This window comes from Rhinatrema bivittatum, chromosome 5 (genome assembly GCF_901001135.1).
Source record: "Rhinatrema bivittatum chromosome 5, aRhiBiv1.1, whole genome shotgun sequence".
NCBI lineage: Eukaryota > Metazoa > Chordata > Amphibia > Gymnophiona > Rhinatrematidae > Rhinatrema > Rhinatrema bivittatum.
The window spans coordinates 70,221,347-70,240,965 of NC_042619.1; the positions used below are offsets into that span (position 1 = coordinate 70,221,347).

The 19,619-nt window shown below is 44.7% G+C and overlaps 1 protein-coding gene across 4 annotated transcripts in view; it reads left to right on the top strand.

Annotated features, from left to right (window-relative positions):
• GRIA4 (glutamate ionotropic receptor AMPA type subunit 4) overlaps window positions 1-19,619 on the top strand; it is a 690,840-nt gene that overhangs the window by 400,690 nt on the left and 270,531 nt on the right. For all 4 annotated transcript variants that reach the window (XM_029602429.1, XM_029602431.1, XM_029602428.1 and 1 more), the window contains one exon: window positions 5,296-5,480. In XM_029602429.1, the coding sequence (XP_029458289.1) occupies window positions 5,296-5,480 (185 nt within the window). The remainder of the gene's footprint in view (window positions 1-5,295; window positions 5,481-19,619) is intronic.

The following is a 19,619-nucleotide window of genomic DNA, read 5'->3' on the forward strand; positions in this document are numbered from 1 at the left end:
AAACCCACCCCCGACCCTTTAAATTAAATCCCCCACCCTCCCGAACCCCCCCCCCCCAATAACTTAAATAACCTGCGGGTCCAGCGGCGGTCCGGAACGGCAGCGGTCCGGAACGGGCTCCTGCTCCTGAATCTTGTCGTCTTCAGCCGGCGCCATTTTCCAAAATGGCGCCGAAAAATGGCGGCGGCCATAGACGAAAAAGATTGGACGGCAGGAGGTCCTTCCGGACCCCCGCTGGACTTTTGGCAAGTCTCGTGGGGGTCAGGAGGCCCCCCACAAGCTGGCCAAAAGTTCCTGGAGGTCCAGCGGGGGTCAGGGAGCGATTTCCCGCCGCGAATCGTTTTCGTACGGAAAATGGCGCCGGCAGGAGATCAACTGCAGGAGGTCGTTCAGCGAGGGTTCCGGCGCCTCGCTGAACGACCTCCTGCAGTCGATCTCCTGCCGGCGCCATTTTCCGTACGAAAACGATTCGCGGCGGGAAATCGCTCCCTGACCCCCGCTGGACCTCCAGAAACTTTTGGCCAGCTTGTGGGGGGCCTCCTGACCCCCACGAGACTTGCCAAAAGTCCAGCGGGGGTCCGGAAGGACCTCCTGCCGTCCAATCTTTTTCGTCTATGGCCGCCGCCATTTTTCGGCGCCATTTTGGAAAATGGCGCCGGCTGAAGACGACAAGATTCAGGAGCAGGAGCCCGTTCCGGACCGCTGCCGTTCCGGACCGCCGCTGGACCCGCAGGTTATTTAAGTTATTGGGGGGGGGTTCGGGAGGGTGGGGGATTTAATTTAAAGGGTCGGGGGTGGGTTTTAGGGGGTTTTAATGTGCCGGTTTTTCGATTTTTCAATTTTTAACGACCCGCAGGTTATTTAAGTTATTTGGGGGGGGTTCGGGAGGGTGGGGGATTTAATTTAAAGGGTCGGGGGTGGGTTTTAGGGGGTTTTAATGTGCCGGTTTTTCGATTTTTCGATTTTTCGATTTTTAACGATTTTTCACGATTTTTCACGATATTTTACCCCCCCAAACGGCAACAATACGATTCCCTCCCCCTCCCAGCCGAAATCGATCGTTAAGACGATCGAGGACACGATTCACATCCCTAGTGTGCTCCACGCTGTGTACTCTATAAAACTGAGAAAGGTGTTCAAAAAGAGAAAAGATCAGACTTCCCTGGTTTGTGTTGGTATGTAATGTCCAACCTTTAGTGATGATCCCGACACGAACAGTCCATGTTTCAGACGTCAGTCTTTCCTCAGGGGACTAAATGATGCTGAAAAACCAACTTCACGGGGTCTGAAACTCTCCACTCAGCGATTCCTCAAATGATGTCAATATCTGCCACATGGCGATCTTCCTCTGTCGATCGCCTCCGGAAGAAGGGATGATTTAAAGGGATGATTTAAACAAACAAAAATATACACTCCAAGTTGTGTAGGTGATTAACAACATTTAAATTATTAGAAAACAGAATTATTCATTTTAAGTTATCACTGTATGTCAGCGACAGAGCTCAGCTCCAGGATTGTTTTGATTTATTAATTAGTTCGCTGAATTTAGTGGTGTATTTTTTTGATAACTTTGAAATCAGCCAGACAGTCCCTGTTGGTTATTGGCCACAGAGTTATCTAGTTAAATCCCTTTGAATATTGTCCTCTTAAAATATTATACAACCAGAAGAGGAAAAATTAATTTTAGAATGCAGGCTATTTTCTTCCCTGTTCAAGAGTTATGGCAGTGTATCCTGTTTGACTGTGCTCTATCCTCCTCCTATAACTGATCCGAAGACTGCAATTCACCCTCCTTAGCAGAATCCAATAGAACACGTCAGGAAATCAGAAGATAAATCTACAATGCACTTCTTGGTAGCAACCTGAGAAATGAGATGACAGCCAATCAAAGGGGGAGGGGGGAAAACAAGAGATGGCTCAGTGACCACAGTGGCTGTACTCCAAGAAAAAATTATACATCTATATATGCTCTGAATCCATAGATGAAGATTACCTTGCATTGTGATCATGCTTTTATAGAGAACTTTGAAAAGAACTCCCCAGTAAGTAATGTAACCATCTGGCTCATAACTAAACATTTTGGGGTGAATTTTCAAAGAGTTACATCCATAAAAAAATTAGCATATACGTGCATAGAAGCCTGTACTCGTGTAATCATATTTTATAAAAGTCAAAAGTCTGCATGTACTTTACATTTCATATGTACATATATGCAGTCTAGGGGCTTTCCGGGGTAGTCCCAACATTGACACGTGTAATCTGCTATTTTAGAAGACATGCATATACAAGTTGCCACTTACTTGCATAATTTTGCACCTACCAATCATCTGGCATAATTGATATTAGACTTCTAATTGTATATTATTGGCTGGGTGGGAGGTCTGGGTGAACTGGCGGAACTTCAGTCTGAATAACCAGAAGGGTATCAATGATCTGGAGAAGGAATGGACAAACTGGTAGAGTATGTGGTAAACAGGTTAATTTCAAAAGCAGGCATGTTTAAAAAAAATGTATGGACTTATGCGCATAAATCAGGTTTTTCGCAAGGTTATTTTCTTGTGTAAAATATATGCACTGTCAAGTGAATTTTCAAAGGAGTTGCTTGTGTAAATGTAACATGCTATCGTAGCAATTTTCAAAAACCATTTACACACAAAGGGCCGGATTTTTAAAAGGTTACCTGCAAAACCGGTCTTACGTGCGCTGGGCCTATTTTAAAAAGGCCCAGTGACACGCATAAAGCCCCGGGATGGGTGTAAGTCCCAGGGCTTGCAAAAAGGGGTGGGGAGGAGGCGGGGGTGGGGCCAGAGGCTCCAGGCACAGCGGCCATTTGCTGCTATGCTTGGAATCCCGTGCCAGCAGTTGGCCGGCGCGCGCAACTTACTTCAACCCCAGGCCTGAAGTAAGTTTAGTAACAAAAAAAAAGAACTCAAAAAAGGTAGGGGGGAAAGGGCGGGGGAGGTAGGGGAAGGGAAGGGAAGGTGAGGTGGGGAGGTAGGGAAGTTCCCTCTGAGGCCGCTCCCAGGCTGATTTCGGAGCGGTCTCGGAGGGAACGGGGAAAGGCAGCGGGCTCGGAGCAGGCTTGGCGTGTGCAAGGTGCACAATTGTGCACCCCCTTGCGCGTGCCGACCCCAGATTTTATAACATGTGCGCGCCTGCGACAACGTGTTTTAAAATCGGGCATACATGTACATGTACATGTATGCCCACGCGCAACCTTTTAAAATCTACCCCAAAGTGCACGTACGTGAGCAAATCCTATGGACAATTCAATGGCATATATTTCAGCAATTTTCAAAAGCCCACTCTCATAGGTAAAGTACATTTTCACATATAAAACCCAGTTTTACATATGTAAATACTTTTGAAAATCATGCCCATATGTTTTCAAAATAGATAGAAAAAGTATGCATGCTCAATGCATTGAAATACTTATGTGCCTAAGTTCCACAGTAAAGATGCATGCATTTTATAAGACACATGTATATGATACATGTGCGTTACAAAATACTAAGAGGTAGATTTTCAAAACAGTGTGCAGCCGTCTATGTGCGCATAGTTCCCAGCGTGCACACATGGACACGACAATTTTATAACATGTGAACACCCCCCCCCCCCCACCACCACCTTCAGCGTGCACGCTATAAATTCGGATGGCCGCGTGCACACGCGTGCTGTATTTTAAAATCCACGTGCGCAGGGGTGGCAAATTTTCGTAAAATATTCTCAGCGACACAATCTGGCCTTTCCCGGTTTCCTCCCCCACTTCCTCCCTGTTTACCTATCCTACCTTTCCCTAAATTTTTTATGCTATTAGTTACAGCTCCTCTGGAGCAGAAGCAAGTTAAACACACTGGCCGGCTGCCGGCGCACTTCCCCGGAACAGCTGCTAATGGCCGCTGCCCTGGCCAGCCTCTATCCCGCCCTGCCGTGCCCCTCCCTACCCACACCATGCCCCGGCCCTCCCCTTTTTCAGGGCCCTGCACTTGTACCCATATCGGGACCTCTGCGCATGGCTGGGCCCTTTTGAAAATGCACGCGGCATGCGCAGGGCCCAGCCACGCACATAAGTTCCGAATTTTACGCACGTGGACCTTTGAAAATTCACCTGTAATTGTAGATCTCTGGGCGGCTGCATCTGCCCACAGGGGTGAGATGGAGGGGTCTGGAGGGATGGTGGGGGTGCGAGCGGGATTACTCATACTGCGGGTGGGTGGGAGGGATCGGGGAAGGGAAGGGCACATCTGATGCATGTTACTGGGAATCAGGGGGTGGGGAGCGGGGTGCCCAGTGACCTGTATAAGTAGAGGATTAGGGGGTACCTGGCCCAAGAGTCCCATATCTAAAATTTGGGGATCGGGAGGGGAGGAGTCGAGCTGCTGGTCCCATTTGTTTGTTTGTTAATTTCTTCACTGACAGCACTACTTACCCAGCTAACTTTTAAAGAGATCTGGGTAAGTAGGGATTATCCAGCTACACAAGACCAGATAACTTTAAACAAGTATATTCAGCTGGACATTTATACCTCTGAATGTACAGGACAATGGGACAAGTTATCCAGTTAACATTGGCTGGATAACTTGTCCACTAAATGGCCTATTGAATATTGACCTCAAAATAAATAAAATAGAAAAGATCATTGCTAGTTTGGAAAAATGTTGTTTTAGCAGGGTATAACAAAACAAAATTTAGAATGCAAAAATAGTAGGGTATGGCAATTATGATTAAGGTAAAACAGGAAATAATGAACAAGCTTTCTTTTTTGTTTTTTGTTTTTTACATCATAAATATTTGAGTGGAAGTAAATATGTCAAACTATAAAACTGTTTTGGTAGATAAAATGTTGTTTTTGGAGCAAAGACAAATCCCCAGTATTCACGTTTGATCTGTTTCTTCCAAGTTTATACTCTGCATTATTATTCCAGGAAAGGTCTATTACCAAAATGATAAAGGATTCTTTTGTTGCAAAATGTAAGTTATCTCTTATATTTCTGTTGCATTCAATTCGTCTGTCCTGTTTTGATTTGTGTGAGATTTCAGTTGTGCACAGTAGGTTCATTGGTCTCAGCATGATTGAAATAAGGAACATTTAACATATGGGTGTATGGTTGCCCAAACTGAATGGACAATCACCTGAAGGTGACAAAAAGTGCTCTAACATTCAATTACTTCTTCTAATGAGAGTTGCAGAAAGGGAATTATGAAGGAGCATTTAATTGCTAGCTGCAGTTGTGTGATGATGATAATAAAAATGGAAAAGGCAAGTGACATGAGTGTATCTTTTGCTTCCCTTAGGTTACTCAATACTTCAAGCTATTATGGAAAAAGCAGGACAGAATGGCTGGCAGGTTAGCGCCATATGTGTGGAGAATTTTAATGATGCCAGCTACAGACGGCTTTTAGAAGATTTGGACAGAAGACAAGAAAATAAATTTGTAATAGACTGTGAAGTAGAGAGACTGCAGAATATTTTAGAACAGGTACAGTAAATCCTGCTTTTGATAACCTAGTTAATATTTGCATCATCCTCATGGCTAGTATTATTTTTAGATGGGAAGTCAGGAAGATTGACAGCCTTGGGTAACTTGGAAGCCCTTGCCCTAAATGCCAAACGTGTTGCCATTATGTCAAGTTATCTTAAGTTCCAGAATTCCTTTAAAATAAATAGGGCTTCATGCCTGGCAGTAAAATGCGCTGAACTCCACATAATTTTTTATATCAATATTAGATTTTACTTATGGATGGGAAATTTTGATAGCTACATTCATGTTATATATGGGAGCATACATTAATATGGGGTTTTGATCTTTTTTCCAGAAGCAGCTTATCTAAATTCTAAGGGGTTCTATATATTCAGTAAGGCAGATAGTGGACAAGTTATCCAGCTAATGGTAGCAGGATAACTTGTCCCATATATTCAGCGGGATAAACATCCTGTTGAATAAAACCAACCTAAAGTTATCTGGCTACACATAGCCAGATAACAAAAACCTAGCCGGTTAAGTTTTTGCTATCGAGCCTTGTGTGGCTGGAAAACGCGCCATTTAACCAGATATCTTTAAAAGATATCCGGCTAAGTAGCGCTGTTCTGATCCTACTAAATAAATGTATAGACTGGAGGGGGAGCCAATCCCCTCCCTCCCTCCCTCCCTGCCACCCCCCCCCCCTTCCCAAAGCATGATAATAAAGTATTGCTAGGCCGAAGCCTCCTACCCACCCACCCCCCCCCCTTCCCCAAACTTTTTTAAACTGCCCAACCGGTCCCCAGTTAAACACTCCGGCTGCCTCCCGCCAACCAAGAATCATGGCGCTTACCCCTTCCCTCCCCATCCCAGCCAATACTTTTTTTTATTTATGTTGGGAGCGAGAGACCCTCTCTGTCCCTCTCCCGGCGCTTTCAGCACGGCTCCGATAGTGGCAGCGCTGGGAGCGTAAGCTTAAGTTGAAGTTTACGCTTGTTGCCACACAAGGCCAGATAACTTTAGACCTACTCAGAAGCAGGTCTAAAGTAATCCAGTTAACCTAGCCACATCTACCCAATATTCGACCAGGTTATCCGGATATCTCTATCCCCTCCTTGGAACACCCCCTTTTTTTATCGAGCTAAATTATAGCCAGGTAGCTGCCATAGTTAAATGGATAAGTGGCTGAATATACCATGTTTGCTATTTAGATGGAAAATGTTTGAGTTATCTATCTAAATGACTTTTGAATATGGACCTCATGGGGTTTTAAAAATCACTTTATGAATTATCTTATGCTTAAGAAACATGCCAAAAATTGAAGACTCTCCATTTTTCTTGACATTTTACTGTAATATCTAATAAACTGGCTGTCATTCTTTCCATTTCCTGAATCTCTAGGTCTTCTACTAGCACATTCTATGAGCTGGAGGTTATTAAAACTTCATGACAAAAAAAGGCACCTGCTAAACAATTCCCTATTTTATCCATTGTCACTAAAGCAGTATGTAATATTTAATGCCAAAAAGTATGTGTTTTCATTGAAAAAAATGTGCAATATAAGAGATGGGAGAGCCAGTTAATGTTTATGACATGTAGCAAAAAAAAAAAAAAAAAAGATATGCATTTATTTATTGTTTCTCAGAATGAAAGGGTTTATATCAGATATGACAAGAAAACTGTTTAAATAATGCTTTTGAAAGGAATATATTGCTAAACTGTAGCATATTAACTTGCAGTGCTAGATATCTGGTTTTCCTCTCCCCCACCTCTCTATATAGTTTCAATGCACGTAGAGCCTCCACCTGACCTTAAAATCCATCGCCACTAAGTGATGGAATATAGTGAATGAATGCCACCTAGTGGCATCAAAATTAGTAGTTGCTCTGAAGATCTGAGGTAATGCTTATTTTAATAGATACAACTTAAGGAAACACATGCCGGTCTGCTGTGGATGCTTAATTCTAAAGGTGTGCTGGCAGTGTATAAATGCCGTTAGCTGTCCTGCTAGTCTGTAAGGATGACTAGCTGGCAATGTGAGAGCGGTAAGTGTGCACAAGAATTGTGGATTGTAGCTGTGTATGCTTTAATCCAGGCCTGCAGAAATACCTGTATTACCTTAGTCACTAATAATCCGCAAATTGGCTGTCTGTCACCCCTTTTAAAGTAAACAACAGCAACCTTTTGATACAGAAACCGCTGTATGCCAAAACAAAGAATGAAGGTTTGGACTTATGTTTTCAGTACCTGATGGAAGGTGGTCTGGGGTGACAGGTTTCCATCCTATTTTGAATCAGCAATTATTTAAACTGTTCAAAGAACAGTGCTGGACTCTGTCTTCCCTAATATATACTACAATAACCTGTAGAGTATTCCAGTGCATCTAATATTCCATATGATTTTGTGGACCTGGAACTTTGTTAAAGAAATATGTATTTAGTTATTATGATCTATTTACCACCATTATGAAGAGATTCACCCAAGGCATCGTATAGTATGTTAAATTGGACATATGCAAAGTAAGAGAACAGTCATATGCAACCATGTCAGTGCAGTACACATGAGAACATATCAACATACTCATTAATGAACAGGGCAAAAAGCAGCATTTTATAAACAAAAGGAGATAGAATATACAAAGAAAGAGGCATATAAGTAAAACGAGGGTGATTATAAGAAATAATGTGAGCATGGACAGGTAGGCCATTCGATTGTGTGAATTACATATACGATAGGTAGAGTGCATGTGATGAGAAACTTATACATACAATTGTACAGAGTATGCGGATTTCAGAAACGAGGTAGGGATAAACCAGTCATATCATCCATTAAAGACATGGTGGAAGAGCCAGGTTTTCACCTGCTTCCTAAAGTAAAGGTAATTCTGAGCTAGATGTAGCTTTTCTGTGAGATAGCCCCCCCAAACAAGCTCACTGCCAGGGTGTCAACCCTTGATTTCCTTTGGTGAAGGTATGAAAGGGAAGCTCCTTGGATGTACCTTAATAGAGACCTTGAAGGTGCATAGAGGGAAAGCATGTTTTGAGGTTGTCTGGCATGTTACCATTCAGAGTCCTGAAAATCAGAGAGAGGTTTAATAGATTTGGCCCTGTTTGGGATAAGTAGCTAGTGAAGTTTTTCGCAAAATGAGTATAATGTGAGCTTTCCACTGGCAGCCCTCTAGCAGCTGTGCTGCAGCATTCTGAATTACTTGGAGCGAGTGTAGACTCTTACTGGACAGACCATTTCATAATGCATTAAAGTAGACCCGCTGAGAGAAATTTGGCGGGCATTTTAGAAACATAGCTGTCACAGGTTTTCAAACTGGAAGGTCCTCATGGTCCAGTCCTTGCGAAAAGAGGCTGGGCCAAAAGGCCTGGGATCCAAATAGATCCAGGAGTGTAATTGCAAACATATTAAATGTTTCCATAAATCTGCCATCATGCAAGCACACAGAAGAAATAGAAAAATTGACTCTGAAGGAGCAAATGTCTTAATATCCCAGGAGTATTCAGGAAGTGTGATGGCAAGACACCAGGCCTACTCCTTGATAGGAAGAAAGTTTAATTCACAGTTGCATTTTCTGGAAAGCCTTCATGTTCTCCATGAGAGTGAAGGGCAGTTTTTGGAAACCATGGAATCTGAGAAAGTTTATCTTCAAGCTTTAAGGGATATGTGAGGCCTGGAAAAGAGTGCGAGTGCTAAATGTGACATGTGGACCTTGCGGGACGGACTAATTCAAAGAGACTTCAGTTCAGTTGAGAGGGCTATTGAGAGCCACGCAGGCTTTTCATTAACGCATTTATATGTTGTGCAAAGTGTAAGAGGCCTGAGACTGTACACATGGGGGAGTTTGCAACACATTAGCCAATCAGAGCTGCTGCACTAATGTTAAGGCTTTTTGTTTTATCTCACATTATCTGGAAAAAGCTTATAATTTCTCCATTTAAATACCTTTGCAGAGGTATCTTTTGTGGATATCTCTTTATGGGAAGAAGTGTGTATGGATTTACAATTATAACAATGGTGCCATTTCCTGTAAGTTTCATCCTCTAGCAGCAGCTTGACATTGGGGGGGGGGGGGGGGTCCTTATTGACGAATCTTTCATTTAATATCTGCTAGCTGATTTATGTTGCCTCTCTCAGTTTTAACTAGAGTAATAGCATGAAAGAGAAGAACGATGTCTTATTCCTGCAAAGATCAACAATGCTTACGAAGTTTTTCTTTGGTTATTTTAGAAGACTTGCTATTACTTTCGAGCAGTGGTCTGTGCTCCAGAATGGAAATGGAGGACTTAACATACAATAAATGTAAAGAATTGTGACTGAGAAGATATATCTAATAGGGACTGTTTGTGTGTAGTTTGGAAGAGAAGGGGTTGGGAGATGATTGCACTGAAATGTTGGGGTTTAGATCATATGGTAGACTTTTAAGGGATGTGCTCTGTAATACATGATCAACACTTAAGTTGGGTGAAGTTTATAAAATTTGGGATGGGGAAAGGGTTAGGGAGAGGATGGGAGAAGGTAGGGATTGGGGAAGGGGCTAAAGAGAGTGGGTAGGGATTTTAGTGGCGGGTAGACAAGCGGCAAGAAAAATTGAATTATACGATCATACACCTGTTTCTGTGTGGGATGGTAACAAATTGTAGATAAGAGTTTAGATTGGGAAACCTCTGCTAAGTCTTTAGGCATAATAAAATGGATGCAGAAATATATTAGTAGATTATATGATTAATATGTGCAATGTGAAACTTGGAATATTTCATCATCATTATTATTATTATCATCATCAACATCATCATCATCATTGTTGTTTATTTGTTTCACAGTCTTCCACCAGTTGAGATCAGAGTGCATTCAAAATGGAGAGATCAACAATCAGAGGTAGCATACACTGGTGAAAAAACCATGGTAGCAAGCAAGATGAGAGGGTTACAATGAGTATAGAGTACAATCACAAAGTGACAGCAAGCATGTAGCAACAGGTATGAAGTATATCAATAAATAGTTTCAAACCAATCATACTTAAATCAGGGTTGAGTAACGTAACACTTACGCGATCTGGCACATGCCGAGATCCCCTGCTGCGTAACTTTACTTCTGTGATGGATGACGTGTAAGTTAAAAAATTAAGAAAAATAAGCAGATCTGCAGGGTTTTAAAGGTCAAGGCTAACTGGGGGGAGCGAAGACTATCAAACCATGGGGGGGGGGGGGGGTTGGAGGACCTCTCTCTTAACTAGGCGAACTGGGGACAGCCTGGTAAAACTGGGAATGGTATTGGCACATGCCCCTTTAAATTCCCCGATTTACGCAGTACGCACATGCTCATGCCCATTTAAATTATGGCGCAGATGTGTACGTGGTCAAAATATTCTATAACATGCATGCATATGTGTGCGCATGTTATAAAATGGCCGCATCCCTGGGTGCAGGCAGCATACATGTGCCAATGTGAGTCCGTACGCCAGTTTGAATGTTACTGTCTTTCAGGCCAATACAGAACGGTGCGCTCGGCCAAGTGCACCATTAGCCCCCATTTGGCCGTGCATTTTTGACACGCTATTATTACCCCTTATACAGTAAGGGGTAATAGCGCATGGAAAACGCACGGCCAAACCCCCCCCCCCCCCCCCCGAAACTAATAGCGCTCATCACATGCAAATGCATGTTGATGAGCCTATTAGGTAGTCACCCGCAAAACAGAAAGCAAAATGTACGGCCAAGCCACACATTTTACTCTCAGAAATTAACTCCTGCCAAAGGCAGGAGTTAATTTCAGACGGCATCAGGCAAGTGTACAGAAAAGCAGCGATATTAAGTCGGAGGCCCCAAAAATTTAAAAAAAAAAAAATCTTCTTAAAAAAAAAAAAATATGCCCGCGGCCCTTATTAAAGACCTGGCTTTTTAAACAAGCCTTCCCCCAGTGCCCTTAACAGCTCCCCCTGATTCTCGCTCCCACAATTACACCTGATACTTTTCTATACTGTACATAGACGTATTATATTATATACTGTACATAGCTGTCTTAATTTTACTGGCGTATGGGTTCAACAACTGATGCCGGTAAAATTAAGTGTCGGCTGTCAGACCCGCTGACAGCTACCGCTTCCGCCAATAAGGAGGTGCTAGGGATGCGCTAGTGTCCCTAGTGCCTCCTTATTAGCACGGACCCTAATTTAAATACTGAATCGCACGCCCAGGAGAGGTGCCTGGGCACGCGTTGGGAGAGCGGGCGCTCGCCTTGGAGCGCCGGCTCTCCCGCGGAGTTTACTGTATTGGACTGTATGTGTTTAGGAGAGATGGTAGGGGCTGGAATGAGATCATAAACCAGCTGTCCATTCTCAAGGAGGGTTAGAGAGTCAGGTTACAGGTGCAGTCAAAGGTGGACCACTTTGAGAGGTCTGCTGTGCACAAAGGTTGTGCAGTCTCACTAAGAAGGGAAGCGGGAGTGGGAATGACCCTTCAGGGGGTCATGGGATAGCAGGTTTCATTCACCTTTGGACTAACTTCTTTATAAGACTTCATGAGAGCCACTCAGTCTTCCTGACAGTGATCCTTGCTGGGATGATAGCTTGACTGTCAAATGTGCTCCTTCAGTGTGCCCTTTGGTTTGGCTCTTTCATGTCAGGCTCGCTGGCAGTAGGACTTGCCTCTGGCCTGGCTTTTTAAGGGTCAGGCACCATTGTGTGACATCAGTGGGAGTGGGGTGGAGCAGAGGAGGAGCCAATAAGGCCTTGCTCCTCAGGATCAGTGATGGCAGCATCCAGGTGGTAGCTCTGGGATTTGACAAGGGACCCTGGATAAAGATCAGGTCAATCAGAATAACTCACCCCTGCCTCCTCTGGGACTGGGCTGCATGGTCTTCTGTCCAGCTCTTTAAAGCTGTGCAGTGAGCACCAGTGGGTGACAGCAGAAGTGGGTTGTAGCATGAGAGGATTCAGCAAAGCCTTGTTCTTTGGAATCAGTGGTGGCAGCACCTGGGTGGTGGCTCTGGGGATCAGTAGGGGGAGTGGGCCCTGGATAGAGGTTGGGCCAGAAAATCACCCCTGCCTCCTCTGGGATTGGGCAACATGGTCTTCTGCCCAGTGATCCAGTCACATGCCAGAGGGAATCAAGAGTTTATTTCCCTAGAGCAATATGTAATAAACATGTGACTTGTGTCAGATGAACCGAGACACATGCTGTTACGGGTCTGTTGGTGGATCCCAAGGTAGAATAACAGTCCTACCTTAGGCCAGGTCGAGGTGAGGCAGGAACCAAGGAACAGGCCAGGTCCAAAGGCAGGCAACAAGCAAGAGGAGGTCCAAACACAGTCCGGGTTCAGGGCAAGCAGCAGGCAAGAGAAGGTCCAATAACAATCTGAATCCAGAGGCAGGCAGCAGGTAAGCAAAGGCCCAAGCACAGTCCGGGGTCAAGTACATGAGCGTCAGACCAGCAATCCCACAAGAGCACCAGCACAAACAAGCCTGTAGCCGAGGCAGTGCTGTGCTGGAAGTGGGGCTTTAAATATCTGAATTTCCTGCATTAGTGTGGGGACTTCTGAGAGGGGTGATGACGCACCGCAGTGGGAGGAGTTACAACACGGCTCTCGCCAGGCTGCACCAGAGCTGGAAGATGCCACTGAGCTGCTGCACTGAGGGGGGCAGCCAGCGCCGGAGATCGCCGAGCGGTAACCCATGCACTATGATTGAGTAGTTGCATTACTGGTTGTATTTTAAATATGGCCGTTTCTCTATGCAAGCCAATGTTGAATAAACAGATTGTGATCTGTTAACATGCCAGACAGAATCAAGAGTTTATTCCCCTAAAACAGTATTTACATAATATAGGGCTTGTTTTGGGATTTTTCATCTGAAGCCAGGTCAGTGCGAAAAGTAGTTGGGTTTTGGTATTTGAAGCTTGGACAATTAACTTTCATTGTTTAAGTAATGTGAATGTCCTATACACTATTAGTGCATCAAATAATTCATGGATACTCTCTGAGACCTATGATTATAATTTATGAGCTAAGTGCTGCCGAAAGTGTTTGATATGAGCTCTGTATTATGGCAGTCTCTAATCACATTGTTGTGTTAATATTGTGATAGTTCTTTATAAGTCACTTACCACAAGAGATCAAGCTAGATATTGGAGACAATCTTAAAATGACATTGGGTTGGAGAATAATTTTATGCTTCTTCTGGGCACAGGAGAAAAAAATATATATAATTAAGGATGTAGAGGGAAGTTATACTGTATAGTAAACTAGTGCTTCTTAGCAGTGTTTATATACCCAACATTTATTAAACTGGCTTACTTATTGATGAACTATGTTATCCTCCAATGGTTGCAGGTGGTGGTTTTAACTGTGTCCATGATTATCTCCTAGACAGAAATACTCCTGTCATAGGAAACCAGAATTATGCATCTAGAGTGTTGCGATGCGGCCCGTGACTGGAGGCACGAGCCGCCTCTTACCTCCGTCGCTGCTGCTGCGCAGCCCAGCAAGGCTGCAGCCTGACTTCCCTCATGACCCGGAGGCCGCTATCTTCGCCACTTCCACGGCCAGCCTGGAACCACCGACGCTGCGGTTCCCCGCAGTCTGGCCACCATCTTTCCGGCACGGGCCTCTCCATCGTGGCCTGGAGGCCGCTGAAGCCGGGACCTGTTCAACTGTGCCAACCCTGGACCTCTCCTATGTAGCTGTCGCCGGCGCCAACATCGGGGCCTGCCCTGAGGCCCTTCTCCAGCTTCCCTCGCTCTCCTGCACTGCAGCAGCAGTATGGCCACTGTCCATGGTCCTGCCCCTTATACCTAGGGGCAAGGCTGCATCTCCTTTCCCTTTTTAAAGGGACAGTGCAGGTGTGGCTCCTGAACTCCTCCCAAGCTCCTCCCAGGGAGTTTCCTCTTCAAGCCCTACAAAAGGGCTCCGTGGATATTCAGTCTTCGCCTTGGAATTGGGTCTACAGCTCCTTGTCCAGTGCTTGCTGCGGATCCCATGTCCTGGTTGACTGCACAATGGGACTACCGTTCCATCCGGCGTCTGCTTCCGTGGTGGCTGGGACCCAGGTCCGGAAGATCACTTGCTCAGGTTGATCCCTCGCCAGGTTGCCACTCTGGTGGCTACTGTTTCAAGTGCCTTCAGTTCCAGCGTTCTTGTGTCTTCAGTGTCTTCCATGTCTCTGATTCCCTTGTCTCGCCTTCCAAGGTAGTACCCCCGGACTGTCTTCTCAGTACTGACCTTTTGCCTGTTCCTCGACCATCCTTGCCTGCCGCCTGCCCGGACCTATGCCTGTGACCTAACTACGCTGATTCCCTTTTGGAACCTGACATTGCCTTGACTACTATTCTGGACTGATCTCTTGGTACCAACCCCTGCTTTCCATATGGACTCTTCTTGCTGGTCTCCCGTGACCCCCGGCTTTCTACCTAGGACAACGACCGTGCATTCTTGTGGTAGTGGGCCTACTCCAAACTATCTCTGCTGAGTTCCTGCGAGGCCCACCTGAGACCATCTCCTCCTGTATTCTGCCTCCTGGTGGCAGGCGTCCTCCGGGTCCGACCGGAGGACAGTACCAACCCTGCCCCAGGCCAAGGTTCCACTTCATGCGCAACAGAATTCCAAGACCATGGACTCGGCGGAGTTCTCGCCACTCTGCGCCTGCTCCTCCAGAGCATCTCCAGCGCTCCCAGGTTGGGGTCCCATGACCTGGAGGAGACGCTTGCACCCCACCTGGTGATTCTGCTTCCTGCTAATGCCACCCTGAATTCCCACCCATCTTCCTTGTCTGTTATTTGTTTGTTCTCTTCTTGTTCCTTCTCTTGTTGTATCTTGTTCCTTGTCTTGTTTCTCCATTTCTTGCTTGTTCTGTTCTTGTCTGTTCTGCTTTGCACTGTGCTCTCCTCTGTTCTTGTGCTCTGCTGTTTTTCTGTTCTTACTCTCCATTGTTTCTTGCTCTCTGCTGTTTTTTGTCTTGTTTCTTGCTCCGCTGTTTCTTGTCTTGTTTTTGCTCCACTGTTCTCTTGTTCCCTTTGCTCTGCTGTCTTGTTCTGTGCTCTACGTTCTTGTTCTTTGCCCCGCTGTGTGCTTGTTTCCATGTTTTGCTTCTTTCCGTGTTTCCTTGTTCTGCTCTATATTTTCTTGTTCCATTCCGTGTTTTCTTCTTCCATTCCGTGTTCCTCTGTTGCTTGTTTCTTTGTCCCTTTGTCTGTTCCTTTGTTTTGCTCTTGTTTGCTCTTCTGTGCTTTCCATTGTTCCTTGTTCCTTGTTTTATTGTTTTTTCCCACACGACCTGCAGGAGGCACCTGCACCTTGCTCCCAGCTCGATGCATTCTTCAATCTTCAACCTCCCGAAGGAGGGGAGGGGACCCCCTTTTGAGGGGGGATACTGTTGCAATGTGGCCCATGGCTGGAGCCACAAGCTGCCTCTTATCTCTATCACCGCCACGCCACAGCCCAGCAAGGGACAGTGCAGATGTGGCTCCTGACCTCCTCCCAGGGAGATTCCTCTTCAAGCCCTACAAAAGGGCACCATGGACATTCAGTCTTCACCTTGGAATGTGCTTGCTCCAAATCCCATGTCCTGGTTGACTGCACCCTGGGACTACCGTTCTGTCTGGCATCCGCTTCCGTGGTGGCTGGGAACCAGGTCCAGAAGATCACTCGCTCAGACTGATCCCTCACCAGGTTGCCACTCTGGTGGCTACTGTTCCAAGTGCCTTCAGTTCCAGCATCCTTGTGTCTTCAGTGTTTCCCATGTCTCTGGTTCCCTTGTCTCGCCTTCCAAGGTAGTACCCCTGGACAGTCTTCTCGGTACTGACCTTTTGCCTGTTCCTTGACCATCCTTGCCTGCCCGGACCTATGCCTGTGACCTGACTACACTGATTGCCTTTTGGAACCCGACCTTGCCATGACCACTATTCTGGACTGATCTCTTGGTACCGACCCCTGCTTTCGATATGGACTCTTCTTGCTGGCCTCCCGTGACCCCCAGCTTTCTTCCTAGGACAACGACTGCACATCCTTGCACTTTCCCCAACCCTGCCCCAGGCCAAGAGTCCACTTCATGCGCAACATAGAGAAATATCTTACTTGTGCAAAAGTCTAGATCTTATAGATGCTTGGAGAAGCTTACATCCAACTGAAAAAGACTGTGGGGCGGATTTTAAGAGCCCTGCTCACCTAAATCCGCCCAAATCCGGGCGGATTTAGGCGAGCAGGGCCCTGCGCGCCGGTGCGCCTATGTTCAATAGGCCTACCGGCGTGCGCAGACCCCGGGACTCGCGTAAGTCCCGGGGTTTGACGAGGGGGGCGTGTCGGGGGGCGGGCCCGGTCGGCGCGGCGTTTTGGGGGCGTGTCGGCAGCGTTTTGGGGGCGGGCCCGGGGGCATGGTTACGGCCTGGGGCGGTCCGGGGGCGTGGCTGCGCCCTCCGTACCTGCCCCCAGGTCGCGGCCCGGCGCGCTAGCGGCCCGCTGGCGCGCGGGGATTTACGTCTCCCTCCGGGAGGCGTAAATCCCCCGACAAAGGTAAGGGGGGGGTTTAGACAGGGCCGGGCAGGTGGGTTAGGTAGGGGAAGGGAGGGTAAGGTGAGGGGAGGGCAAAAGAAAGTTCCCTCCGAGGCCGCTCCGATTTCGGAGCGGCCTCGGAGGGAATGGGGGTAGGCTGCGCAGCTCGGCGCGCGCCAGCTATACAGAATCGATAGCCTTGCGCGCGCCGATCCAGGATTTTAGCGGATACGCGCGTATCTACTAAAATCCCGCGTACTTTTGCTTGCGCCTGATGCACCAGCAAAAGTACGCCAATTCGCGCTGTTTGTAAATCTACCCCTATACTCATATTTCTAGAACACACAACTGTCAGTTTCAGCTGGATTATTTGCTTCTAGACTACCACAATAATTTGTCAAAAGGTGACTAATACAGAAATTGACTCACTAAAAATCTCAGATCATAAACCAGTGTAGGAGGATTTGTAGGGCTTCCAGCAAGGGAAATGGAGATTTCCAGCACACTTATAAAAGGACCAAAAGTTTATTGTACAAAGTGCATTGACAATTTCCAGTTGTCTTCTTGGAAACTGCTAGAGCAGTCCTTAGAGGTGATATCATGTTTTATGTTGTAAAAAAGAAAAAAGACATAGTAAAAGAAATCTTGTTACTAGAGAACCAACTGAAGAGTGATATGGCCAAATATGGGGAGATTCCCTCCTCACAAAATAAAGTTAATTGCAACCCAGACAATATTAGATTTGTTAATACACTAGTATACAAAAAAGGGACAATTATATTATCAATATAATTTTTTTTGCATTTGGGAATAATGCTGAGAAATTGCTAGCTAAAGTTACAAGAATATATCAGCACTGAAAAACAAAAAGAGAACTGTAGTTAATTTTAGCTAAGAGGTCTGTGACATTTTGGGATTTATGAATTTCTCTATAGAGCTAATCTATGCAATTCAGTTGAGTAGCAGAGTTACCTGGCAACTTTCAGTTTGTATGGATTATTGAAGGCCAGTTACAAATGTTAAATGCTCTCATAAATCTAGAGAACGTACAAAGGCACTAGGGCAATAATACTTTGTGGAATTTTATATGATTTTGTTGAGACAGATTTATCTTCTTTTAGGGAGTATGAATGAGAAATTGATTGAGCAGAGGGAATTCTTATAGGGTTCTAATAAAGCATTAATTACCATGCTTCCCAAGATTGGGAGAGATCCCATGTTGCCTGAGTCCTATTGCCCCATTTGTTTTATACATTTTGATATCAAGTTATTGGCTAAAATTATAGCCACTGGAGTGTCAAAAAAATTACTTGTTTAAATATTAGAGGAACATTAGAGGAAATATTAGAGGAACATTAGAGGAAATATTAGATGCAACTTATTAAGGTGACTCTGCTACTGTCTGTAATTTATTCTATATAGATATCCGCCTGTCATCTCACGTACTCATTTCATATTGAAATTATTGTCAGCTGGACTTTTTAAATTTTTTAAATTGTTTCTTCCTCCTGAAGTACTCTTTTGCTCAGTTTGCTACCCCTGATCCAAGTTCTTGTATCCCTGTTCAATGTAATTGCATTCGTTTTAATGCTGTTTCTCGTTTATTGTAAACCGATCTGATATGTTCTTTTGCACATGAATGTCGGTATAGAAAAGTTTAAAATAAATAAATAAATAAATAACAAGTAGGGTACGTTAAAGGCAAATAAGCAATTTTAAATGTACATAATATTCTAGCCTCAATCGAGTACTGTCAGTGGTGTCAAGCTGATGCGCTATTCGTTTTAAAACTGAAAAAGCTTTTGACAGAGTAGACTGGAGTTTTCTATTAGGGGGTTTCATAATGATTTTTGCAAGTAGTACAGACTTTATACAATAATCCAGTAGCATCAATTTTGGTTAATGGCACATATTCAAAGGAGGTAGAGTTTGTCAAGGGTGCTCTCTCACTCCTTTCCTGCTTATGCTATCTCTGGAAAGATAGCTTAGAAAGATTAAAGAAAACAATAAAATTAAATGTATACCTCTGTGAGATACACAGTTCAAACTTGTGGCCTTTGCAGATTATCTAGTACTTCATGTTTTAGATCCTAAATCATCACTTAGGGAGGCTTTGCAGGAAATTAATCTTTATGGTGCATTGGCAGGATTAAAGTTAAATTGAGATAAATCTGAAGCTATGCCACTCCATGTGGCAGTTAAAGGTTTATGGGCTACTGACTTCCCTTTGAAATAGGCTTGCAATTCATTCAAATATGTGGGAATAATGCTCACAAGAGAACTTACTAATTTATACAAGACTAATTTTCAATTATTATTGGCGGTTATGATAAAATCTTTGCAGACTTGGACATTTTCACTGATTTCCTTGTTAGGAAAAAAAATGCCTTTTGTCATATGATGGTGCTTACTAAATGGATTTATATTTTCAATATGTTGCCGTTACATCTAACTGAGAGATTTGGATAACATTGGAGCATTACTAAAGAAATTAGTTTGGTGGGAGAAAAAGCCTCATACAACTCGAACTAGATGAATGCAAGCATGGGAGTAGAATGGATTGGGTCTGCCAAATTTGAAATTGCATTACTTGGCTGCAAATATGTACCATGTGTTTAACTGGATAATGAGTTCTAGGCACTATACACCATTGGAAATGGAAAAGGCAAT